This window comes from Dreissena polymorpha, chromosome 6 (genome assembly GCF_020536995.1).
Source record: "Dreissena polymorpha isolate Duluth1 chromosome 6, UMN_Dpol_1.0, whole genome shotgun sequence".
Classification (NCBI taxonomy): Eukaryota; Metazoa; Mollusca; class Bivalvia; order Myida; family Dreissenidae; genus Dreissena; species Dreissena polymorpha.
Window position 1 is genome coordinate 12,869,860 of NC_068360.1, and position 27,586 is coordinate 12,897,445.

Genomic DNA, 27,586 nt, shown 5'->3' on the forward strand with positions numbered 1-27,586 from the left:
TATGCTTCGTGATCAGGCCGTTTGAGATCAGAATCCACTATGCTTCGCGATCAGATTGTAGGAGATCAGAACCCACTCTCCTTCTTGATCAGGCCGTTTGAGAGCGGAACCAACTATGCTTCGTGATCTGATAGCGTGAGGTCGGAACCCACTCTTTTTCGTGATCAAGCCCTGTGAGATCGAAACCCACTATGCTTCGTGATCTGATAGTGTGAGGTCGGAACCCACTCTTTTTCGTGATCAAGCCCTGTGAGATCGAAACCCACTATGCTGCGTGATCAGATTGCGTGAGATCAGAACCCACTTTCCTTCGTGATCAGGTCCTGTGGAGCGGAACCTACTATGTCCCGTGATTAGATTGTGGGAAATCAGAACCCAATTCCTTCGTGATCAGGCCCTGTGGAGCGGAACCTACTATGTCCCGTGATTAGATTGTGGGAGATCAGAACCCAATTCCTTCGTGATCAGGCCCTGTGGAGCGGAACCCACTATGTCTCGTGATCAGGTCCTATGAGATCGGAACCCACTATACTTCGTGTTCTGATTGTGTGAGCTCGGAACCCACTCTTCTTCGAAATAAGATTGAGTGAGATTGGAACCACTATGTCCCGTGATCAGATTGCGGGAGATCAGAACCCACTTTCCTTCGAGATACGGCCCTGTGGAGCGGAACCCACTATGTCTCGTGATCAGATTGCGGGATATCGGAACCCACTCTTCTTCGTAATGAGATTGTGTGAGATTTAAACCCACTATGTCCCGTGAGCAGATTGTGGGAGATCAGAACCCACTTCCCTTCGTGACCAGGTTCTGGGAGATCGGAAACCACTATGCTTCATGATCAGATTGTGGGAGATTGGAACCCACTCTCATACGTCATCAGGCACCGGGAGATAGGAACCCACCATGCACTGTGGGTCGTGACGAAATGCATCATATATGCCATATTGGAGTTGACGATAAGACGTCACTGCTTTGAAAAATTTATAAAATCTACCACACCTGAACTCAACAATCATCTTTTTTTCGTTTTATTTTTTTCTAAAAATGTATAAACAATAAAGCAACAATATCATTTAAAATGCCATTTACCGTCATGTATGAATATATGTTAAAAAGAACGTAAAGAGGTAAGTAATGCAATTAGAAAAAACATACCTGACAAATAATACATGAAATTGCAAATAAAGCGACATCCTGGCAATGATAACAGACTCAAACTGCTTATATCAATAAATATTAAAGTTACACAGCCAGAATAATAAATAATTTCCAAACAATGAGGCAATATTGACATAAATTAACTACCAACTATCATTGAAGCAACACATATAAAGCTTAAATCAATGTCTATAGAGTTTAGGTTTCAAGAAAACCAGTGCGTCTATTTCAACGTCTGTCTTCCCTTTTGAACACATTCAATAAATAACACTGTATACGCAACCACCATATACGATCTAACCCCTTGCTGCCGTTGCTTCACACGTGTTCTGTTCTCGCCTCACGACGCCAGTCTCCTACTGAGTTGGATCACGCCAAAGTATGTACCGTACCCTAATTGTATCTCGGCGTGTCGCCCGTGGATCTCTATGACGTCATTAGCACTGAGCATCACCATGCCCTGCACGAAACACGACTGCAGGCTGGTCACTAAGCCAGAAGCCTGATACACGCCGTTCTGACAGTAGAACTGTTTGATGGTGTTGCCGTTTTTCCCGCTCTTCGTCTGGATAGACACATACTTGTCGGTTTTGTTACCAGAGTTCGCACCCTAAAATTACAAAATTAAAGCGTATTACAATATAATGACTATGTTTACTTAAGTACATTTATACATATATTTATATTTATTTCGAAAACCTTTTTTTTACAACCGACATTTTCTTGCAAGAGTGCCTGCCAATGTTCCTACGTTATTATAACTATCTTTATAACGAAGTTAAACTTGATAAACTCTAACACATTCATATTGAACAATGAGTGTCAAGATGCGCGCAGGGCCTTGTTGTGTCGTACCATGGCGTACACGAGAAAGAGGCCGCCCTCCTTGACACGTGCCTGTCCGCTCTCTTTGCTGTACGTGACGGGAGATGACGCTTCCTCCACCCAGGAGGCGTTATCGAATATGCGCAACGCTTCCTTTTCTGTACCAAACTTGTCTGTAACAAGAACATTATAAAAACTGTTAAAGAAAGTGTTAATGACAAATGTGTCAACTGTTGAATAGCTCGTGTGTCTTTATAAGAACAGATGCTTCGGTAGAGATGAAAAAGAGGTAACCAGTGGAAGTATTGATTATGGTAACCATCTTAACTGTTATTACGTTGTTCATTCAAACATACCCAAACGGACCCTTCAAAATCGAAATAAAAGTTTAAAACATTTTAAAGCTCATTAACTATACAATATATATTATAGACAACACAACATGTTCTTTACTTAATATTGAACATCTGTTAAAAAAAAAACATATACACGCATAGAGCGACAAACCATCACCTAAGACTATGGGAAGAATGCACATAACAGTGAATTATGAAGTAAGTTTAGTCAGGCGGAAGGAAATATTTTGTGAACGAGCTATAACTGTTATCATAAGCTTAATAAAATATCAAGACGTTCCCATAGTAGAAGATCATCGACAGCAAAGAGAGCACCAGCAGAGCGCTCAAAATCACCAACAGATGAAGTCTGTAATAATAAGGATTTTTTACTTTGTATAAATGTTCTGTTTAAGCACAACATGCCGCCCATGTCTGCTATGTATGTGCATGGATCTGTAAGATATACGTATGGTGACTTGATGACTGCGGACCTGCTCATACACGTCTGAATTTATTTTAATAAGCTTGTTTTTTTTAGCTAAATGGACTTTTTGCACAATTAAAAAAAAAGAAATCGTATTAAATGTCTATACCTGCACAATTTTAAAACATTGAATAATCTTTAATAATAAGTTTTTTTTCCTTATAGAGACAAAAATGGATTCGGACATATGGCATAATAAATCTTACGCTCTTCTTTTGTGCCATTCGTGTACACGCTATGCGTGTGCTTTTATTAATGTGCCTTTGAACGAGTCTTTTAAAAATTAATATCAACAATTATTTAAACGCCATGTATTATTATGATTTATTCCTTTCAAGTTTTACTTCAACTAAATATCGTTTCGTTAATACTTTCGTTCATACTTTGCATTTAGAAATAATACGTGAACATTGTAAAATTGTATTTACCGATGATTTCATATTCGTTATATTTTTTTCCAACCAATTTTCTCAAACGTTCGTCGTCTATATTGGTTTCAAACTGGGCTGCAGAAAGTGTATAATATATCAAACATGACTTTTGCGTAAGTGGTTTTGTTATAATTTGTTGCTGTTTTTGTAATTGTTTTCGATATCATGTAGATCACAAAAACAAAAGCAAATTAAAAGTTCTGCAAATGACAGCGTGGTCTTCGTATATTAATGACATAAATGGAGCACATCTAAGGTTGAATTTAATATAGTTATATGCTATATAATATAAACAAACTATCCAGTTTTTAATCATAATCCACAAGAAGGCACGCTTAATAAAGGCACATATGTCGAACAAATGAATATGTCCGTGTTTTAAGCTATAGGCATTAGTGATCCTCTCCCGCTTTTTACCTGCTTTCACTGCTTCAAAATGCGCCGCCTTGATGCCAGTGTTTCCGCTATAGTGAGCACTAGGTCGGTCTGTCTGCAAGTGCAAGTAAGTACGTAGGTTTATTATAGTTCAACGTGCAATATAACAAAATATCATATTAATATATATACAATGTATTTTGAACCCGATCCGATGGGCCTAAAAGTAAAAAACCAACAGAATTTTTCAATTTATATACAATAGCATCACATACCCTGATACATTTGAATAATTGATAACGAATATGAATTTGTGTCGATGATATACTCATCCATTACTATGCACAGATAACAGTTCGTCTTTTTGAATATGCCTTATCAATAAATTTAGCCAGTTTTCGTGGACATGAAGTCATTAGTATATTCAGTTTACTAATAGAATTATGGTTCGTCAGCTCAGATGATATATCTGCAAAGTGTATGCGCCGTAAATCATTGTAAGTATCACATTCACACAGAAAGTGTACTTCATATTCTATATGATCACCGTGGCACAATCTACAAGTGCAATGGTACTAACCACCAATGAAGGTTTTTTTCAATACCGATTAATATTGTACGATACTTCACGACAATTATGTTGGCTGCGCTATAGAAGGAATGAAACCATTACTAGTTTGTGGAAAACAAAAGACAACATTATTGAACCGCTGCATCTAATTCTTAAAATACAATTAGGATTTAGTAAATTGCGCGATCTGTAAAACACAGTGCTCCTTGGTATATTTGAACCAAAATGTCACGAGTTATTGGTGATACCATGTTTGAGTACAGGAATGTTATTTATAGTGTAAATCTTCCAGGAACATTTTACCTATATAGTTATAAAACATTTTAAGTTAAAAAATGTATCGATCGATATGTGTTACCAGTAACGTACGTGTTTACTTGAGCCAAATAACAGAGAGGTTACCAGCCACAACCATACTGACTTAAACCTGGTAGACGTTAATATTTCAAATGAAGCGAAAGGGAAAGAAAGTAGGTTGTAAAAACGTGGTTGCGTTTAATTTTGCTGCATGACTACGATTGCTTTGTCTGATATCACCTACTCAAATAACCTGAAGGTCCTTTGTTCAATGAGCTATGCAGTTACCTGGTAGAAGGTGTTGTTGAGGACAGCCAGTCGCTCGTTGAGGTCTCTGTAGAAGGATGCGTTCATGGCAGTCAGTTTCGCTTCTAGATCGGTGATAAGCTTGGTCACTGAACAAATATTATTACAATGGTAAATTAAGCTATATTATATTATAATATTATTTTATATTATAATAATTTAACGCAGGTGTTAAATGTATTGTAATGATCACATTTAATATTATGATTTATGTAACATACTTTTCTTTGTGTTTTTGTTGTCTTTCTTTTTGTTTTTGTTTTTCGGTTTTGCTGCACTTCGTGATACCCGGGACCTGGTCTGAAACACAATTGTCTGGTTTTAAACAGCTGGCTGAATAACATAAACATGTACATATACTCACGATAAAATATTTATCTTATTGACAGTACATCTGTATCAATAGTCACCGTTTGGGGGTTGATATTAGAGGACCACTTTACAGGCGATACTTAATGTACTGCAGTACATTATGAAAAACAATGCCAGATATCCTGGTAAATAAATGATATTGCACAAATGTAATCAACACTGATTTCTGATATAAATCAAATAACGTTATAAAACATGTATTTATTGAATATTTGGTTAACTATATGCGTTACAACCAGAGAACTCCAGCAATAACAAAACACCAGATTTAACATTCAGTTTTAAAAGCTACAACACATCGACTAGTACAAAAAAGTGCCCCTTACTTTCAGTTCACTGTTCCCATCTCGACTTTGCCCTACTGCCCCGCTGCCTGTCTCTAGATCGCCGGCTCCACTGGCATCTGACCCATCTATATCTTCCTCCTCGTCGTTTTCCGCTTCCAATATTTCAAAGGAGTCAATATCCGCATATTCTACATCGTCATCTAAATCTAATGTCGTGACAATGTCATCTTTGATACCATATCGATCAACATTCATAGAATCATCGTCATCTTCTTCCTCCTCCTCTTCAACGTCCACATGATCATTGTCAATGGAGTCAAATTTGTCTGCATCGGATAATTGAGAGACGGCAGTCACTCCTTCAGCTTTATCATTTTTCACTGACGACAAAACCGGAGCGCGCGTTCCTTCTACCGTAAGCGCGTTGTGCATGTAATCAAAACTATGAGTGTCTTTGTGAGTGGTCGGCAAGCTCTGCTGGGGGTACATGTAGAAACCGGAAGTTCCGCTCACCGTATTAAGCAAACCGTCGTTCATTGCGGTCCAAGCTTTATAACAGACGACCGCGGCCGCCACCGATACGGCGCTCGTGAGCACGCAGACGACCACACTGGCGACGATCAAAGTGGTACACCTTCTACTAAGACTCCTTGTATCACCATCGAACAAATCGCTATTAGACTTGAATGATAGGCTACGAATCTCCTGTAATTTACCGTATTCAGCCATGCTAAACTATCTTACAAAATACCTTAAACGTGTATTCAAGTAGATTTCACGTACCCAAAATTCAGCATATGAAGGTCGATATTAGATAATAAGCGTCTTTACTGTTACAGCAACATTTACATAATAACAATTTAACGTGCTACGTAATATATTTATACTGCTTGCAAATGTATATTCCAGTGTGAGAAATGGGTCATTTTGGAATTAAGCTGTAACCTACTGAGTTTTGATAATTACAAATCTATACATTTATAAACCACTCACAGATTACCTACTTTTTGGTCGGAATGTCCAGCTGAGTAGGCGAACAAGGACATTATTTGGCATTGGCTCAGTCGTAATACAACGGATTTTAATTGAACCCATTAGACATAAGATTGCTTACTATCGCTGTAAGCTGGAGTGTTGTGTTACAGTTCAAGGTAAAGTTGATACCGAAATATAAGGAAATCACTGCAGTGACGAACGTGCGAGCAAGCTTGCATTAGCTATGGCTTGAATAGCAGTTTCGCTTTCTGAGTCGTTTGAATAGCATTCGTGTGCACGATACTATGAATGTGTTTACTTTCCTACATCCTGAAAGTGGCGTTAACATTAAATTCGTTATCAGGTATATGTATGTATCATACATACATTCATCAAGAATTACACGCTTGTTTAAATATGTTTGTTTTGGACTTATGACTGTTTTGATACAATTGGTCACTACATTTGTAACAATGTGATCATTGGTTTACAGGTAGTCACTCTATTGAAACGACGGGAAACCGCGTGAAAGGAATTTGCGGAAGATGTAATGACAGTCTCGGTATTTGAAGTGTGTTATTTCCTAGACCTACAAGTATGTCGCGGAAAATTTCTTTTTTAGTGTTAAATAATTTGTTGAAGCTGGAAGGAATCTAATTTAAAAGAACTAATCATTACTCCCGTTTCTATTTACTTCTACTGGTTTATTAAAGATAAAAAATGCCAGCAATATGTTTGCGTACAGGAAAACCCAGTCTTTCAACATTGTATCATTCGCTTGAATGGATTTACACTGTCAATGTTCAGAGATGACGATATATGAGTGTCAAAACCAGATATCCTTTGCCTTTGAAGTCTATGTTTATAATTTCAATGTCATCATTTACTACTCGCTCAATATTCAAAATACTGTAGTAGTAAGTATGAAATTTGTTGACAAAGGGTACATGATGAGACTATTATTATATTGTACCAGTTATTATTGTTGAGTTATTATTGTTGTCGCTGACATATTTCTTTGAGGCATGTTTTCGTCTTTAAGACCATTGCTAACATTGTAAAGTTGTTTGCTCATCGTGTTAACTGCCCTTAAAATGTTATATGTTCGTTTTAATGCTTGCTAGACATTTACGGTTTAAACGGGTTTTTTTGTTGCGCGTAAATAAGAAATGAAAACAAAATTATACATATTGCATGGTTTTGTGGTACCCCCCCCCCCCCCCCCCCTCCCTTAGGTCAAGTTTTAAAAAATTTGTCATCATTAGAGCATGATGTCATACAAAATAATGTTAAGTAGTAGACCATAGTGATCTGGCAGTCAGTCTGTAGTCATCTGGTGAATTTCATCTGTAGGTTATGAGCGGTCTTACCTGAAACTATACATGACACTGGGCGAGGCTCGCTGTTTTGTTTTGTGTAGAATTGTACAACTTTTCATAGTTCAGACATAATTTTGAGAATAAATGCTATAAGTATATCTTGCCCTTGGTTTGAGCTAAAATAAACATTTCACTAGTATTTACATGATGGAATTCAAGCTAAATATATCCGCTTGCGGGATTCCCTACACAAGAAATCGACGAATCCCATGAAATAGTTTCCTGATAAATCTTAACACCCATTCGCTCTCTCATTGACAAGGAAACACTGTGTCTGTTTTATATCCGGAGGTTACAGTGCTATATTGGATTTAAGTTCCTCTAAATATTCGGACCGATTGTGACGTAAATGTTGGATGTAAGTACTATTCGATAGTGTGTCTATGCACTTCGGAACAACTGAATTCGTTTCTATGGCCTGTTTTTTTTTTTGGTTTCTATCTAGCTCATTTTTATTTTAATTACTTGGTCAGGAACCTCAATCTACAAGAAAAGATGTACTCCTGTTTATGAAGTCATTCTAACATTACATGGCTTTGTTGTACAGTTTATATTTTATTTTAACATAAAAATAATGTCTGCCAGAGTTTGTATCATCATAGTTATAATCTATGTACTAAAATATTGATGAATATTGAAATTATTAGATAGAAAATACTTAAGAAACCAATTTTCAATCACAAATTTGAATGAGGTCGGTTAAAATGATAAAAAAGTATTATTTGAATAGAATAAACATTATGAAAAAACAACACAATTAACCATTTGCTAAATGCCCTTCTAATGTTCAAAATATAGTGAGATCTATACATATTTAGTCTCTCTAGAATGTAATTGGTAAAATACCATCGTAAGGACACAATCAGTATCGCATTCAACATATATAGATCGTTGTCTCGCTATCATACAAATGTAATCACCAGAAGTCGAACATGTACATGATCATTCTGTGGAAACACAAAGTGACCAGATTCGTTGAACTGAAAAGCCTGTTGCTTCCACGAATACACTTATTGAACTTATTTTGTGACACAAATCAAGAGCTGATTGAAGATCTTTATTTAGATGTGCTATATATAGGTGTATTTAAAGTGTACAGAGCTCGTCCTATATTCCCGGGCAGATGTCACCCATTCAAGGGTGTCAATAAACGAAATTCAATACTGTGTTAAAGTAATGTCGTCTGGTTCAATACTGTGTTAAAGTAATGTCGTCTGGTTTAAAATCGTAAGCAGTCGTACGAAAAATACTTCTTTGTTTTACAAAAGAAGAATTCAATAAAATTTGCATAATGGACCGTATTAAAAAAATATGTTCACACAACTACAGCGATAACGTAACAAAGCAATGAAAAACACCTCCTTTAAGTCGCATGTTTTCAGAAAACGAAGTACTTTTTTTCCAAAAATATGCCCTTGAAGCTTAATACAGAAGAAATACCCTACATATTGTCATAACATACAGATTAAGTACTGTGTCGAATTGATCGTTAGTTCAAACTGAACGAGTCGTGAATACAATTCGTCCTCTCGTTTGTTGATATGACACTTTCTTAATATTTAAAGAGAATAGACTGTTTCTCGTCAAGGTCGCTTAGAATGCGCAAAGGTCTGCCATACAAGCATTAAAGAAGCAGATGAGCTTAGTGATACTGATACTATAAATACATCTACTCTTGTGTAAATATTAATAAAAATATACCATTGTATATTAATATAACATAAAAGAGGTTACAAGCATCTTTGAAGTTAAAATAGTGAAACAGAAACTGAAACCAAAGTAAACAAAACCGTGCCGTTTAACCGATTTAGCGAATCAAATCATATCAGGTTAATATACGCATTTTTGCAAAATTCCCAAACTTTCGAAAACGATGGAAATAAAAGGGGACAAATATGACAGATACGGAAGTTCATATAATTTACATATAGAGGTACATAATACAACACAACTTAAACATAATATCAACAATAGATCAATAAAACGGTATATATACATGCAGTAACATCAACAAGAGTTACCCCAAAAGTTAATTCATTAACTGTTATATTTACTACGTCATACATATGAGCCTAGGTATGGTCACTTTTAGTAGTCGTGTTCTTTTTAATACGCTTTTCCACAAAAGTGTTTTCTTAAAACTTTGTCTTTTCCGTGAATATACATCTCTTTGATTTATATGACATAATGAGAGCACAATTTAATTAATCTAATTTATGAAGTCCCAAGATTTTATTGTTTTTCATTCCACTACATACTCAACAATGCTTCGCATATATACAAGGCCACACAGACGTCATGTAGAGAAAGCCTGCAGGTGCAACCCGTTCACGGAGCCCGTTTCAGGCCGTATGAGCACGGCGCCCATGTATAGTTCCGTGTTCTTTACCCCGAGGGTCGTCTGGGAGTCGAGCAGCTGAACCTCCACGGTGTCGTCCGCCTTGAGTGTCATAGTACCGGCCAGCACACAAGGCTGCTGGATGAACTGACTGTACAGAGCTGTGGGTGACGAAGGAATACAATGATCAATATGTCGGTGTTAATGTTTACATTTTACGACATAGCATTATCAAGAACAGCGAACACGTGTCAATCAAGCATACACGCGTGTATTGGTTGAACTACTTGCAAATAGCTGGGACTGTGTTTTATAGCTACTGTATTAATGACAAAGTAATGACTATGTGTATTTGCGGCATGCCATTTTCTGATCGCTACTTTGCCGACCAATGAATCAGTTACATTGTATATACAAGTTTGATGCGTCCTTACGATAATGGGATACAATAATCGCTATTCATGAACGCTCGGATTATAAAGACCATGACATTCAGATAATGTGAAGATGCATCATGATTTTGTTTTTATATCAACAAGTTTCCGTTTTACATCCTTGTCTACGGAGTTAGTAGATATATGTTAACTGTGTAATGAAGGCATTTTGTACGCTATTTCTGCCTGAAAAGAAATAACCAATCCTTTTTTGATCGATGGTTAATAAATATAATTTGAATTTGTCAAACGTATTAGTTTAAATTCTGTGGATGATCTGTCAGATTTCCTATGATTTAAGCAATTCTTTATTTATCAATCAAACGCATTTGTTAAATATTGCTATGATAATTGCATTAAATATGTAAAAGATATTATTAAAGGCAATGTCAATCATGTTTGTCATTGCAAGAGTCACAAATCAAAATAAATAAGCCAGTCAACTACTTACTATTTTATGGTATAAAAAGGTCCTTTCAACACATATTGCATTAATGTATAATTAACACAGTAGAAAGAACTTTTCTCGACTCATATAAAACCATAAACTCTGAATTCAATCGATAAGTTATTACATAATATGCTAAAACTTAACTATTACATCCTAACACGACAAACAAAAGGAAAGAATAATTTGGAAATATATCATACATTGAACATTGTTAATTCAATAGAAAAGTTTTTTACAATATAACACAAAATCATATATTAAATGGTTGCAAACTAGGATTATCCGCAAAGTCTTTGAAACACACCACGTGGCTCAAAGTAATACATGCACTTTTGACAAATTTTTGAAAAAAACATTTTAACACTTATTTCGAAAATGTAACACGCTACAAATACTAATTGGATATTTCTCTGATAGCTTCACAATGGTTATACATGTATACACAAAGAAATAAACTACAAAAGGTTCCTTTTTCTTCATGGTAATACAAATGAAATCGACAACGGCTTTATTTTTTTCATCAGCATTTTTTCATGCAAATGGAAAGAAATTACCCAAAATGTTAAGGGGCCTTAAGGTTAGCCTAATAAAAGCTCTAAATACTTGGGCATGCATAGCGAGTGAATCAAAAATAGAAATGCATTGAACAGTTAGAAGAATAGAGAGTTATTTGCCGTTTTCCGTTCCTTCATTCTAACGTAATGTATAATACATAGTCGCATATATTTTAAATTGTTATAAGAATGTTTACCTTGGTCGTGCGGTGGACAGGTAAGAGTTCCCAGTAACTCGAAGCCGCTGGGACTTCTGTGCAGGAGCACAATGCCTTTGTTCCGCCCTGTTCGAAACTGGGCCTGTTAATACAGTAGGCACAGCAATAATTATTCAAATTTTCTCAATATTGTACTGGTTTATTTAACAAAAAAGACGTATGACATGGGCATGTATTATTTTCTGTCTATCCGAGATATTAAATGTTTATGTATCCCACCACTATAGTGGGGACATATTGTTTTTGCATTGTCTGTTGGTTGGTTGCTTTGTTTGTTTGCGCCAACTATAGCATTTGCCATAACTTTTGCAATATTGAAGACAGCAACTTCATATTTGGCTTGCATGTGTATCTCATGGAGCTGCACATTTTTAGTGGTAAAAAGTCAATGTCAGAGTCATCCTTCAAGGTCAAAGGTAAAATATATGGGTCAATATCGCTTATTTTATGAATACTTTTGCAATATTGAAGATGGCAACTTGATATTTGGCGTGCATGTGTATCTCATGGAGCTGCACATTTTGAGTGGTGAAAGATCAAGGTCATCCTTCAAGGTCAAAGGTCAAATATATTAGGACATAGTGTTTCACAAACACATCTTGTTTTCTGGAGAAAATCTATTTACTTGATATTTCAGATAGTTTTGCTGCCCAAATTAGTCAATATGAATATTTTAGATAGTTTGCTCACCAAGATATACCCAATTTGCTGGATATTTAAGATATTCTTTTTGCCGCAGAGTAAAAAAATGCTCTATATTCAGATGTAAGTGCTACTCTTTATAGACCATTATATATATTTTTATTTATTTTTTATTTTCAAACGAGACACACCAAGTTTACTTGATTATTTCTGATTGTCTTTCAATTTACAGGCTGTTTTAAGTATTTGTGTTGCATAGATTCTGTCTTTCGAACATAGATCCAATGTATTCGATATTTCAGGATTATTAGTAGGTTTGCTGCCATAGAGATCCAAGATTTCTGGATATTAATTATATTCTTGCTGCTTTGGATAGATCCGGTTTATCGGAATATTTTTAATATTATTTCTATCCAAGAGAGATCCAAATATATTTTATATTTTGGATATTCTTGCCTCCATAACCAAGTAAACTGCATATATCACCTGAAGCAAGAATATCTGCAATATCCAGTCAACTGGGTCTCTGTCATTTTGATTATTCAGATATTATTGCTGATCAAGAAGAACGCAGTGAAAATCTTAAATCGATATTCCTAATCTGAAAACCATTTTAAGCAGCAATATTATCACAAAATTACCGATTTGCGTCAGTAAAATGTATTCAGTGGTGTTGTGACGCGATGCGATCCAGTTTGCTTGATTTTATAAGTGGTCTTAATGTCATAGAGGAAAGAGTGACAAACTCAGTCACTTATGCATCAAATCAGTTTTGCTAAGATTTCAGAGTTCGTTGAAGTATGATTCATCGTGATTGTGGTCTTTACCGAACATTGATCTGATAACATGACACCAACTGGTTTTCAGAACATAATAAAACAAAACAACGCATGGACAACAGTGCATTTATTGCAATAAAAATACCAACATTGATGACGAAATAAACAAACCTTAAATACAAGTAATATGGATAGCTAAAATCAAACAACCTGTTGAGCATACCCAATGTGCACAATGGAGAAACGTCTCAGAGATCTCGGGTATGACAAACCGTCCAATTTTAAGCCTTATTACGTCATACACAACACAAGAATGTCAACATTTACGTTCAAAATGAAATAAATCATTAAAGAAATATTGTTCAAATCCAAGAAAGTGAAATTTCGAATAACCGTCAGCTTTAATATTCTCCTGGATGGAGTTTTTGCATTTAGTGTTTTATCTGTCTGTATGTGTATTTTTGGGACACGTGGTGATGAATATGCCTTAAACAAATAACACAATATTCGATTGGATCGGAAATATGGAATTGATATGTTTACGGTTCCTCTGGATATTGCATAAGAAAGTAAGAAGTGAGTCTTTGCAGCTCGGGCTGATAGCTTTGATTTTTGTAAACAATTAGATAACTTTAAGATTGCTGCATTATAGTTCACAATACTCACCAATTATATGATACATTGATATGATATATGATACATATGATATAATTATATGATACAAATTGCGATTGATTAACAATCTATAAAATAAATAAGCAGATAACAATAACAAACATACAGCACGTATAAGTGTTTGATAAACGTTTATCACGTTGCACATAGATCTAATTTAGGTTGTGGAGAAGACATATCATACGCAATACACCTAGAAACATATGACTAACATGTGGATTGCAGTGAATATCTTCAAGAATAGCCTCGCATCTAATAGAACATTCGTCTGAACACGTACTTATATAGCTAGTTACTTTTAACAATTACGAGTTGACGAAGCTGTCACTATAGTGTAGATGTTCTGTAGGCAGTGGAAGTGCCTTTCAGCGCTTACAACATCTGATATGTATATGTGTTTGCCTGCTCCACATGTGGAGTTCAGAGCGTGTTCAGCTGATATGCCAATGCACCGATATATGTTATCTCTTTAGTCAGATCAACCAAAAGATGCTTACAAACGCTTTCTAATCGTACACCATCACCTTGCTTCAAATGAAGCACACCATTTATATTACAGGCCTCAAACGGACCATTGTTGATGGTCATGGCAGTGTCTGCCCGGGTAACCTCCTGACACCTCAGAGTGTTATGCCGGCGCGTATTGCGCGTGTGCACGAGCAGTATGGCCCCATTGCCCGCCTCCCCGTCACTCCTCATACTTTCATCCACATTGAACGGCACCTGTAACATGAAAGTTTAAGGAGTTCAGGAGAAGCGTGCAGTGAAAGCAGCGTGGCATCCGCTATGATCACCACCGTATATGTATACAGAGGATCACCACCGTGTATGTATACAGATACATTTATGTGATGTGTTCATGTATCATTAATAAGGGCTATATTTAAAGGATGTATTACTGTCATGAGGGTCAGTCGTATGTCAATCATGTTTGTTAATGTGTTTACCAATTGGTTGATATATATAAAACAATATAAAGCAGTGCATATGGCAAGTAAATGATGGATGCAATACACTATGCATGCAATCAGATCTATTGTCGGTGTATATTCTTATGTTTACAATACCAACCCAGGTACCTTTGAATAAATTTTATAGTGTAACAGACTGACAGAAAAAAGGTAAGAGTTCAACATATAAATGCCATTTGTACTGTGTCTTATCAAAATATACATCGGTGCTTTCGTAAATGGGCAATGGTTTACTTACATGTGCATATATGTGGTATAGACCGGAGTATCTCGCCCTGAACAGGCCGGTGTTTGTATCGAGGTCAAATAGGCGGCGCTGGCTGTCTGCGCTTGAAGGAGCGAACATCTTCAATGTCATGGGAGCCTCTGAAATAGGACGATACTTATAATTCAAGGTTATTACCGGCTAAGATGTACCGCGGTCCATTATAATAATACATTCTAAGGTAAACAACGGTCCATTATAGGGATACATTCTTAGGAATACCACGGTCCATTAAGGAATACATTCTAAGGTGTGCCCTGGTCCATTATAGGGATACATTCTAAGGTATACCACGGTCCATTAAGGAATACATTCTAAGGTGTGCCCTGGTCCATTATAGGGATACATTCTTAGGAATACCACGGTCCATTATAGGAATACATTCTAAGGTGTGCCCTGGTCCATTATAGGGATACATTCTAAGGTATATCACGGTCCATTACAGGAATACATTCTAAGGTGTGCCATGATTCATTATAGAAATACATTCTAAGGTATACCACGGTCCATTATAGGAATACATTCTAAGGTGTACTATGGTCCATTATAGGAATACATTCTAAGGTGTACCATGGACAATTATAGGAATACATTCTAAGGTATACCATGGTCCATTATAGGAATACATTCTAATGTGTACCGCCGTCCATTATAGGAATACATTCTAAGTTGTACCATGTTCCATTATAGGAATACATTCTAAGGTGTACCATGGTCCATTATAGGAATACATTCTAAGTTGTATCATGGTCCATTATAGGAATACATTCTTAGGTGTACCATGGTCCATTATAGGGATACATTCTAAGGTGTACCATGGTCCATTATAGGAATACATTCTAAGGTGTACTATGGTCCATTATAGGAATACATTCTAAGGTGTACCATGGTCCATTATAGGATTACATTCTAAGGTGTACTATGGTCCATTATAGGAAAACATTCTAAGGTTGTGCATGGACCATTATAGGAATACATTCTATGGTGTACCATGGTCCATTATAGGAATACATTCTAAGTTGTACCATGGTCCATTATAGGAATACATTCTAAGGTGTACCGCGGTCCATTATAGGAATACATTCTAAGTTGTACCATGGTCCATTATATGAATACATTCTAAGGTGTACCGGGGTCTATTATAGGAATACATTCGGTCGTGATGTAGGACACCCCAGTGAATATAAGTATGTATGCAGGTACTTAAGCTCAAACGTTTCGTTGCGCAATCCATCAAGAAAGGTCGAGCAGGAAAAGAGAGATATGAAAAGTTATACTTGAATTACAACTTGCTTGCATTTATATGTTAATGAGACCCTCGGATATAGGGCACCCCAGTGAATATAAGTATGTATGCAGGTACTTAAGCTCAAACGTTTCGTTGCGCAATCCATCAAGAAAGGTCGAGCAGGAAAAGAGAGATATGAAAAGTTATACTTGAATTACAACTTGGTTGCATTTATATGTTAATGAGACCCTCGGATATAGGGCATCCCAGTGAATATAAGTCTGTATGCAGGTACTTAAGCTCAAACGTTAAGTTGCGCAATCCATCAAGAAAGGTCGAGCAGGAAATATGTTTCGTGCGAGGTTTTCTCCAACATAAAAAGCATGCGTGTTCTTTCTAATAATGAGCAGAACGTTAATGTGTTACTTACATAAATCAGAGATACTAAACATTTAAATTTTACACATATTCTTTTAATTAACCCATTTATGCGTAGCGTCCAGAATAAAAGCCTTGGCAAACAGCGTAGACCCAGATGAGACGCCGCATGATGCGGCGTCTCATCAGGGTCTGCACTGTTTGCTTAAAGGAATTTCTGTATGAAATATTCTTAATATAGAAAAAAAAACTAGACATCCTTAATTTTGGAAATAAATTGATCCAATTTAGAAGGATGGGAGAGTCCATTGGGCATAAATGGGTTAAACATGGCGTCGATTGAGTAATACCTTGTATTCTCAGTGATCGATTCCGGTACAGCGTCCCGCTCCATTCGGGAATCTCAACGCTTCGGTCTGCAAACACAGGCACGATAATTGTTTACGTCACAATACACTTACTTCACGATCACGGACGTACAGCGATTACATATTTTGAGTAATTATATAATTGTGTTTGTTTGTCATTCATATTGTTTTATCTTTGTAGAAATTAAGTTACAAATAGTTACATTAAATAAGTCATTATTTTATATTTGAAAAAATAATTCGATCCATAGACATACTACAGTATTTAAACGCCATTTTTTAAATTTAATTTTCATATTTAAATGTTATAGCTAATAAATTTATTTTGTGTGTTTTCAATTCTGTTCAATTTATATTTAGTTTTTTAATCATTCTATTTGATTAAAAACAAAAAAGCACAGCAACCACACCGCGTGAAAGCATTTGTGAAAAGTTGTTGAAGCACACTCGGTTGGACGTGGAAGGTGAGTGGTGGAGGGTACAAACCCAGTTTATCTTGCGCGAATATATATAACATATCTTACATGGTAAAAAACGCGTATAAATCTGTCATTATCATTGTAGTTGTGGTCCTTGCTGATAGAGTTAAAACTTTACAATCAATTTTAAATCTACAATATTTAATTTAATATTACTAGAAATTAGTAATTCACAATGTTCGAAAGTGATTAGTGGTGTTAGGGGGGGGGGGAGGGGGTATTCGAATATATGCGTTTGCATAAAAAGCAGATGGGTAATTCAACACAAAAACGATAAAAACAAGTTATCATCCTACAATGAGTTTCTAGCTATGAGAGTATACATACGCTCGTTTCCTGTTTGTGCTGCAATGCATAGTACATATAATTCAAATGGAAATGCAGATATGCCCTTTCTTTTTCACATGTTCTATTTGTTTCTATTATGTTCTCCCGACATTCATCATTGTTTCTCTATTTTTACATTTAATATTTTTTATGCACACAATGTAAAACTTACACTAGTTGAATTAAAGACAGAACAAATGTGTTTTGGTTGAGCCTGTACTACTTTGGTGTTGGGTGTTCAGTCATCAAGTATTCATACTTACTAAAAGGATTTCCAGGTTCAAATTTGCCCATCTTTTGCTGTATAAAATCTTCATCCACGGCGGTTGTGTAATGATCAATTCCTATAAACTAAGGCAAAAGTTCGTAAAAAAATTATTCTAAATAAAAAAAGATATCATTTAGCGTACGAATTACTTAATTACATTTTACGTTGCTCGCAATTAACAGAAAAGTTTAGTAACCTACATGTTTATTGTCTTCATTTGATCCTTGTATTTGATTAAGCGCCTTTTCTGTCCTGTTTATCATATCTACAAAAAAGCAAAACATGTCTATTTGAAGAGTTTCTTAATAATGTATTATATAAAACCCAACAAAAGCAATCCTTTACTGCCATCATCTCGCGCTTATCAGCAATTACAACTTTTGAATAACACTGATAACTTTTTGAATTGATAATGTATATAATATCAAATCGTTATTTTCATTGATTTTGAGGAGTGCACAGTTCATCTGCTATTATTAATATTTACATGTCATAGTTGCCTGGACAATAACGTGACAATCCCCTTCAAGGTGATCTAGAAGCAGTGTATTGAACGACTAGGGGAGCCTTTTATACGGCCATGCATTAAACGGCTACTCTAAGGGAATCTAATTATTAGGCAAGTATTAAACGGCTTGTTTGAGGGAATCGATTAATAAGGCCATGTATTGAACGGCAGCTTTGAGCGATCTAATGATATGGCAATGCATTGAAAGTTTACTCTGGGTTAGAATTTGATGATATGACCATGCATTGAGTAGCCGCTTTGATGGGATCTAATGTCACCCTACCTGATAGGCGTGAAGTCAACGCATCCTGGATCATTGGCCCGAGTTCCTTTTTAATCGTCCGGCAACCTGGAGCCAAAACTCAATCATTGAAAAAAATCTTAGATTATTATTTATTCTGACAAAATATAATATTGACCATGATTTAATTATCCCAAGTCAATTATTTAGTCAATAAACTCGTGTAAGTGCAAGTCGTTATGGACAAAATAAAACCTTGAGTTATTACAGTTTTGTTGCTGTTATGGTTGTTTTTTGTTGGTTCATTATACATTAAAAATCTCCTATTCTTATACTATTCTATTGCTCCGAGGTCCAATATATTTCATTTCATGAGTGAGCTCGAGCAGGTGTTTACGACTTACATTTGTCTTCCTTGTTCTTGGGATTTTTTTTATTGTGGCGTTCTTTGTGCTCGTTCCTTTGTCGCTTTTTCTGGCGAGTTGGACTCGAGCTGGTCTGGTCGTCAGAAGCTGTTCTCTTCCGTTTTGGTACCCTTTCTTCCCCTGTTAGCTGGAACGTTATATATAAAGTGTTTGTTTCAACCACAGTTTGAGACAGCATGCTATGGTCCTTCTATCAATCAAGGTTCGAGATGTCGTTGATATTTATGTGATTTTTATTATTATTCAAATCTCTTTATAATTTTGTCTCACACAATAAATTTCATAAAACATTTGGAAGTCAACTTGCACTTGGCTAAAACGCGGTTGAATTCCATTGGCAAGCCAGTATCCATTATTAAGACGTGTTATCGTATCGATTTCCTATACCGGCAGTTTATCTGTTCGATTAGAAATGCCGTGTCGGACTCGAACCGTTTCATAGCCGTTAACTATGCCGTGTCGGACTCAAACCGTTTCATAGCCGTTAACTATGCCGTGTCGGACTCAAACCGTTTCATAGCCGTTAACTATGCCGTGTCGGACTCGAACCGTTTCATAGCCGTTATCTATGCCGCGTCGGACTCGAACCGTTTCATAGCCGTTAACTATGCCGTGTCGGACTCGAACCGTTTCATAGCCGTTTACTATGCCGCGTCGGACTAGAACCGTTTCATAGCCGTTAACTATGCCGTGTCGGACTCGAACCGTTTCATAGCCGTTAACTATGCCGTGTCGGACTCGAACCATTTCATAGCCGTAACTATGCCGCGTCGGACTCGAACCGTTTCATAGCCGTTAACTATGCCATGTCGGACTCGAACCGTTTCATAGCCGTTAATTCAAGAGCCGTAAAGGGAACAACACTTATAAAAAAGAAAACTGTTCTTTGATAGCACTTGACAACGAAACAAACGCCTAAAAATAATGGCTTGGTTTATCGAACAATTGCGGAAATGCAATCCATGTATTGCTGCCATTAATGGAGTGAATGAAAGTAAAGTCCAAAATCGACATACATGTAGTCAGTTCCTGAATGTTTATTTCGTTTCCCAGTACTCAATGATTCAAAGTTACATGTTCAGAAACTGACGATGTTAGAACACCGATCTCCTTTTTGACCCACAGTTCCACGTTTTAAAATCAGGAACATATGTAATATTAGTCAACTAGGGAATAGGGGAATGCCGTTATCAATAAACGCTTCCTCTTTCAGTAGCAAAATCAAAAACACGTTATAACACTGCAAATTACTTAAGGTCATACTAATTCAGGTCAAAATCGTGTTTCGATGTATAGAATGTAGAATTGTTATAACTTACTTTATGTCCTTTCAAATAAAAAGATATACGTTTCCTACAAGTATTTTTGACATGCATAAATGATGGTTGAGGCAAAAATGAAAAATAAATAATAAAATAAGATCATATGTAAGGAATCTAGATTAAACTAACAATTTGAAAACAAGAAGTCTAAAGTTCCTGCTTATAATTATACTGAATACTATAAGACGCGAGTCAGGTTAGATCAACACAAGTACAAGTATCTGGCACATGTCCATTATTACTATCCGGTCGTGATTTGATACGTGTAATAATCTAAGTTATCTTGCATTTTGGTAAAGATAATAACGTGAACGATATAATGCAGTCGTCCTATAAAGTTATAATTAAATGCATGCACTGGATTGTGACCGATATATTTATGTGTGAACTGGTGAATACAGCTTACCTCAATCACTTGGCTGTCGTAATTCCCTTCCTGGTTGTCCGTGTATAGCCCCTGGGGGTCCGCCATGGCCCTCCCTGCCCTCACCTCTTCCCTGAGGATTGTCGTCAGTTCGTCCCGGAAGTTCCGTGTCTGGATCTGCACGTACATGTGCACAGTGAGGCCGCACGCGACCAGGGTGAGTACGCAGGCGACACATGCCACTGCGGCTGCGAGGTCTAGGGCGCGCCGGGGTCGAGGGGCCGACAGCTCCTGGATATTCGCAAAGAAGCGTTCACCGCGCACTTGATGTTTCATGGTCATGCTCTCTTCGTCGGAAACAAATTCCATTGCAATATTTCTGCAGTGCGTTGTTTTGATTATGTCATACATATAAACAAACAGTTTGACGGGCATTGATATATGAGTCACCGATACCTATTACCGATACAGATCAGCTGTTCTTCTAATGAAATCAAAATGTTAATAGCGAGTTCATTTTGCAATTAGAGTTATGTGTTATTAAATGGTTAAACGTTAAACACACGCAAATGTTCTGCTACCGATTAAGCTGAATTGATCACGTTAAACCAGTTATCGTAACCCGACACCATCGTTAATGGAAAGTTTAATAACGTAAATAAACACATATATACTTAAACACAGAAAGCTGTTATCTAATACCGAAAGTGTCTTCCACGAAATCTCTGGTACACCGAGTCTACGAAGAGACAAATGTTTATTTATTTGATAAAGTGTTTGGTATTGCTACGTTAATGACGAACATTTAGAATGATTTTCGATTTTTTGCTCAATTAAGTTAGTGGTTACTGTGTCACTGATCCTGTTTTAGTTATGATACTTTGATTGTGAAAAGTCCTCTTATATAATGGTTATACATTTTACGCGGAAAGTAATTTGCGGAATATATCTACTTTTTTGAATGACATTGTCCATAACTGCCAACCAATGTAATAGGGCTTTTAAAATTAGTCATATATAACGTCATCCGGAAGTGCTCGTTCCTGACAATGCAGTGGTGTGACAGAATGCACGCTACACCATTTATTCCAACTTTCTGACCTACTGACCATATACGTTAATGATGATTGTATTGAGTAAAGTACTGAATATACTTCTTCATTTACATCAATGAATCGTTAACAGATGTAAAACCAAACAAAACAGTGACCATGGGAACATATCTTCTTTATTAATGTAAACAAAATACGTAAACTTTTGTTTACTATTATCGTAAGCGATGCTTTAGTGTACAAGTACATGTACTTACATAGTATTAAATTCTTAAGTAGGACACTAGACAGCTTGTTTTTTACTATTACAGTAGCCAATGCTGTGGTCCGGGCACATGAAGCAATTGCAAGTACTATCATTGTAGTCAATGCTTTAATTGCACACAATGCAATTTGTTTAAAGGGGCCTTTTCACGTTTTGGTAAATTGACAAAATTAAAAAAAATTGTTTCAGATTCGGAGATTTTCGTTGGGGTTATGATATTTTGGAGGGAACAGTAATACTGAACATTTACCATGCTCTAAAATCTTCATTATATGCATCTTTTGACGATTTAAAAACCTGAAAAGTATAAAGCGTTGCAACGCGAAACGATTGAATAATTTGGAGAGTTCTGTAATTGTCGTTATATTTTGGGAAACTATGAGGATTGCTTATATTAAGTATAAACTCATACTCATTGTATGAGCACGGATTGCCGAGTGGTCTAAGCGATAGACTTTTACTCCATGGTTCAGTGGTTCGAGCCCAGTTGAGGGTTACTTCTTTTCTTTCTTTAATTGTACTCTTGTTTTTTCACTGGAGCTTTTTAGATCCAATATTTACATTTATCAATATAAAGCATTTAATGACACACTTCAATACATGCCAAAATCTGTGAAAAGGTCCCTTTAAGTACAACTTTTGTTGTACGGTTATTGTTTAAGTCGGACTCTAGGCAACAAGTTACTGAGACAAGGAGTTCATGTTGCTTCACGAAATGCGTCTGTTCAATGAGAATGTGTTTACAAATTGTCGGCAGGTCAGCTATTCTTATCCGTCGTTAAAGCGGCTCATTGCACAATTGAGTTGTTTTACAAACGCATTTGAGCGCTTTATATTCGATAGTTGAAGTTAATAAGATTTTTAAGGGAAAAGATCAACAACTGACCATGAGATTTTATTTATTTTCAGGTCCAGTGCACATATTATACAGTCCAAGACGCCGCGCTGAACAGCAACTCTCGATCACGGGACACGTTTTAAAATATATTAACCGGTCGAGTAACAAGTAGTTGTAATAGGCCAACTCCCTGCTTTAGACACACGCGGTTACTGGGAGTTGCAACTGGTAACGGCATTTTCCGTGGAAACTCTCTCGCTTTGAATTCATGTGGCACTTTAATAGGTAATACCCCCGATACACCGACTCCGCTCGAAGTACGTTCTGAAAAATGTGACTAAACTGGCTCGAACTGTGTGAGAACGGAGTGATCGTAGTAGCAACGTGTAACGAACTGTCTTCGATCTTTGTGGACGGCATGGAACGGGGTTGAACGGGAAAGGTGTTTCAGAACTTTAAGTCTTCTCAAAATTTTCGTCCGATCATCCCGTTCTACAATTAAACGTAGTAACAACGTACTGGAAACGGAATGGACGTAATAAGAACGGATAGGTCGTACTAAGGTCGGGTTAGGAACGTACCAGAACGTAGTGCGATCGGACCGAAATTACCTGTACGATGCCACACCGATCGAGTCCGTTTCCAGTCCGTCCAATCCGTTCTCAGACAGACCGACCCCGTCCGCACTACGTTTCACGTACGATCTTGTTTCGTGTAAATAACTGAAGCTACCGGAGACACAGCGCGCTCCTTTTTATATTTAGTTTGGCAGTTTCAGGATTTTCAATACCTTCTGCCTTTTCTTGACGTTTTTCAGTTGCGATATTTATTTGTGTTATTTTTAATTGCGACAGCCTTTAGCTGCACTGACAATTTAGCAGAATTATTTCTTGGAGGCATTACAAATGTACGTCTGGTCGGCTCAAAGCGTGAAACATCAATGAGAACTGGCAGGAACGTAGTCGGTTTTATAATCGCCGTGCAGAACGTGGCTGCAACTACGTCCTAAACGTACTACCAACGTAGTAGGACGGAGTGAGAACTGCCTTTGAACGAGTTACCACTGCACAACGAATAAACAAGAACTGCCTACGAAGGTGATCGAACTGGCTGATGACGGGCTCGGTCTGACTGGAAACGGTATACCAACGGGGACAATGGGAAAATTGACCCGATTTGAACTAGATAAAGACGGACTGGCAACGGGATAGGACGGGATAGGAACGAGCTGCACGTACCGTGAACTGTGTATGAATGTCATTCAATCATATTGTAGATTTTTTTCTGATCTGATCAAAACTACACGTTCAAGCAAGTTCACATCCCGTTCTGCATTTTCTTCAGAACGTGGTCGAACTGTCTAAGAACGTGCTTGGTGTATGGGCTCCTAAAACTGGTTTGAAAACTCGCTTAACCTAAAAAGGAAGATTCACAAGAAACAACATGGCAATGACACAAACTCGAATACTCTAACAAGAGCATTCGAGTTTGACCGTAAGTCGCTTACTGAATTGTTATAAGCAAATAGGTAGCAGCAATGTTGTTTTGTTGATTGGGGTAGTTTTTAAGGATTAAACATTAAGCATTAACGCCACATAAATACTTAGAATCAACGAATATTTCGTAAAAAAGTTAACCCATACAAATTAGTGTTCCTTATAGCCAAAATTTTAACGTAATATAGATTTAACGAGATAATAAATGCTCGATTTTATTTTTGTGTGTGACAATATATTCCCATTTGAATTTCCTGCGACTTTATCCGAACATTTACAAGCAAACGCCAAATATTAATTGATTTTGAGTATTTATGTGGCTTTAAGATTTGGCAATAGATTTTCCATCTACGTACAAGTTTTTTTTTAAATAAATAATCATATATGGAAAACTGCCCGCCTTTTTGGGACATGTTTTTCAACGGACCGAAATTATTTTTTAATTTGGCCGAGATATCATAAGGCAAATGTTTTGAGCAAGTTTACAGATGATTTAGCAAAAATGGTGTCCTTTGGAGAGTCTACAAGCTCTTTTGTTTAATTTAACATAGTGGCCTTGTTTTTTCCCCACAAGATCCAGTTTCGAACTCGATTTAGCTACATTGGGAAAATTTCTTTTAAACATTTTCATGATTTTATTTTCTGAAGTTTCATTAATATTGTTCAATATTTTAGTCTCTAGAGTTCTCACACGGCATATGTTGGTTACGGGCGACGAACGAAGGACAAAAGATCACACTCATCACGATAGTTTTTAAAAATTGGATACATACATGAGCATTGCATGATTGGTGCAGCTATGTTCTATGCAGTCCAGACTTCAAAAAAAGCACCAAGTTTTGATACATGGTGAGATTATAGCCCTCGAAGCCTTTCTTAAGACGTAACTGTCATTGGGGGACGAACGAACGGACAATGGACAGACAAACGCTCAACAACTACTTTTAGCACAACTAAGCAACCATTATTGCAACAATAACTACACTAAAAGACATATAAGTAAAACGGCGTTTATATCCATACTCTTTCAAATTTACCTTAGTCGGTATGTGCATCCCAATATTAAAATATGGCACTTTTACCATGACATACAAGCAATCGTCGTCGCTCAGCAAAAAAACACAGTTTGACATTATGTTGTAAAGGTTTATATTGTATTAGTAGGTAATACCACTTGGTTTCCGAATCGAGTCACATTAAGGATAATCATTTTACAAACATCATCGGACAGGTCAGAACGGCAGATTTACGCTCATAAGCTTAAGTTGAAACTAAATAAAAGAAACGTTGGTTTTATCGTACTGCAAACCCATGACGAATATTGTATTGAATACTATTGGCACCGAAACTTGAAATGCTTAAATTGAATCAACTATGTCCAAGAATCAAACGATAACCTTGTACAATTATTCAGACAATGAGATTGTGTGTCAAGTAAAAAATAATATTACACCAAATAATTATGACTTGGTATTCGTTTCTGAGTCAAACTGATTATAAATAAAATCTTGTGTCATAGGTCAGTCACGATGTTTCAAAGCGATCTGTTCCAATTTATTATGTTCCGTAAATGACTGCAGAAAATGAAAGCTGTGACGCAGTTTGTACGGAACACGTCCTGATTGTTGATTGTGCGGTAGGTTGTACTTGAACTTTGGCTGGCGTTCAGCCATTATTTCCCTATCAGTGTCAATGGATTTCCATTAACGTACATATGAGAAGGACTCACGAATACAAGCTGTTTTTCATTGGTCCATGCGATATCAAAGAAAAGCACAATCGTTCAGGAAACAAATTGTTCAAAACCTCTGTGTCACAAGGTTATTCCAGAACACGTTTCATATTTATTCGAAAAAGCACATATCGAACAATACATTTATAGCCTTACCCACTGAACATTAATAGAATTTTATCATTGTAAACTGGAACATATTTTAACGCCTATAACGAAATTTCTTTGAATATGTCATCACTTGGTGGTTGTGATGTTATAAAGAATATACATAGACCGAATAACTCAAGTTTTGCAATATCTTCGCTACAACTATTGATGATGTCATTAATAAATGTTTTAATTAGTTTAAACATATTTATTTTAGCTCGATTGCATAGAACGCCTAAGTCTTATTTAAAACGCTCTCGAGTCCGTGTTTCTGGGACTAGAACCAGTACTTGGTGTCTATGTGGGAAATCTAAAGAACGCTCCCACAACGGGGATCAAACTCGTGACCTCCAAATCGCTAGGCGGACATCATATCCACTACACCACTGCGACTTCAATGTTTTAATTCAAGAGTGATGGAATTCGAACATTTTCATATACGGAAATCAGGGTCTCAGATAATCAAAATGTTCAAAATGTTTAGACTCAACAAACATGGACGGTCGATTACTAAAGCAACAGGCCAGTGTCTGACTTACAGACAGAAATATTTCCTATTATCATTTTAGGCATTTACATTTATTCTGTTGTTCGAAATTAATATCAATTTTGTTTTTAAAGAATTATTTTTATGTTTTTGTTGTTTTCGAACCAGTAAACTAGTTTTGGGCGCTGCGCGCCTCTACATACATAAATACATACATACGCACGCACAGAAAAGCAAGCATTCGCGCACGCACACACGCACACATGCACACACCAGTTATTTATATATATGCTCGGTAGAACAATTTATTTGATGGTATCAATACTGTTGCATTTAATTTACGTTCAAAGATGTTTGCAAACACGAAGCTCTTAAATGTGATGAATATATTTTTAAAGGACGCCCACGCTCGTTCAGTACGTTGTTTGTGAGCATGACTAATAAATAAATAAATGAAAAGTTTGGTCTCATTGTTTTAAACTCATAGATATTAACTCCCTAATGTGACATAATAACGTAAGAAAAAACCG

At 36.5% G+C, this 27,586-nt stretch overlaps 2 protein-coding genes and 1 long non-coding RNA gene across 7 annotated transcripts; 1 reads left to right on the forward strand and 2 right to left on the reverse strand.

The window, feature by feature from the left end:
- Positions 1–1,068: 1,068 nt before the first annotated feature.
- Positions 1,069–8,068, reverse strand: LOC127833969 (uncharacterized). 2 transcript variants are annotated; one of them, XM_052359491.1, is made up of 7 exons: positions 7,793–8,068; positions 5,487–6,152; positions 5,010–5,088; positions 4,771–4,877; positions 3,657–3,729; positions 2,017–2,159; positions 1,069–1,771 (listed from the first exon to the last, which is right to left on the reverse strand). In XM_052359491.1, the coding sequence occupies exons 2-7, from the start codon at positions 5,982–5,984 to the stop codon at positions 1,502–1,504; spliced, it is 1,170 nt and encodes a 389-aa protein (XP_052215451.1). In that variant the 5' UTR covers positions 5,985–6,152; positions 7,793–8,068; the 3' UTR covers positions 1,069–1,501. The 2 variants fall into 2 exon arrangements, with proteins under 2 accessions (XP_052215451.1, XP_052215450.1); XM_052359490.1 differs by lacking the exon at positions 7,793–8,068 and adding an exon at positions 6,452–6,606.
- On the forward strand, positions 7,660–27,515 carry LOC127833972 (uncharacterized). The gene is made up of 3 exons (XR_008027707.1): positions 7,660–8,159; positions 14,452–14,718; positions 23,263–27,515. It is a non-coding gene; the product is annotated as an uncharacterized LOC127833972 (long non-coding RNA).
- On the reverse strand, positions 8,845–21,923 carry LOC127833970 (uncharacterized). Of its 4 annotated transcripts, XM_052359495.1 has the most exons (11): positions 21,739–21,923; positions 21,079–21,383; positions 19,330–19,477; positions 18,968–19,033; positions 18,377–18,441; positions 18,172–18,259; positions 17,909–17,926; positions 17,085–17,150; positions 15,102–15,229; positions 11,776–11,878; positions 8,845–10,300 (listed from the first exon to the last, which is right to left on the reverse strand). In XM_052359495.1, the coding sequence occupies exons 2-11, from the start codon at positions 21,376–21,378 to the stop codon at positions 10,098–10,100; spliced, it is 1,185 nt and encodes a 394-aa protein (XP_052215455.1). In that variant the 5' UTR covers positions 21,379–21,383; positions 21,739–21,923; the 3' UTR covers positions 8,845–10,097. The 4 variants fall into 4 exon arrangements, with proteins under 4 accessions (XP_052215455.1, XP_052215452.1, XP_052215454.1 ...); XM_052359492.1 differs by having other exon boundaries at positions 21,079–21,923; XM_052359494.1 differs by lacking the exon at positions 17,909–17,926 and having other exon boundaries at positions 21,079–21,923.
- Positions 27,516–27,586: the final 71 nt, after the last annotated feature.

Bases quoted from the DNA above. Each gene is read 5' to 3' on its own strand.
- LOC127833970 (XM_052359492.1), bottom strand. From the start codon at position 21,471: ATGCCCGTCAAACTGTTTGTTTATATGTATGACATAATCAAAACAACG. The intron at 19,034-19,329 runs GTAAGTCGTAAA...TTTTGGCTCCAG, and splicing joins CAAGAACAAGGAAGACAAAT to GTTGCCGGACGATTAAAAAG. The intron at 15,230-17,084 runs GTATTACTCAAT...GTCCTATTTCAG, and splicing joins TCGATCACTGAGAATACAAG to AGGCTCCCATGACATTGAAG.
- LOC127833969 (XM_052359490.1), bottom strand. From the start codon at position 6,493: ATGTCCTTGTTCGCCTACTCAGCTGGACATTCCGACCAAAAA. The intron at 5,089-5,486 runs GTAAGGGGCACT...ATTGTGTTTCAG, and splicing joins ATGGGAACAGTGAACTGAAA to ACCAGGTCCCGGGTATCACG. The intron at 3,730-4,770 runs GTAACTGCATAG...TTGCACTTGCAG, and splicing joins TCAACAACACCTTCTACCAG to ACAGACCGACCTAGTGCTCA.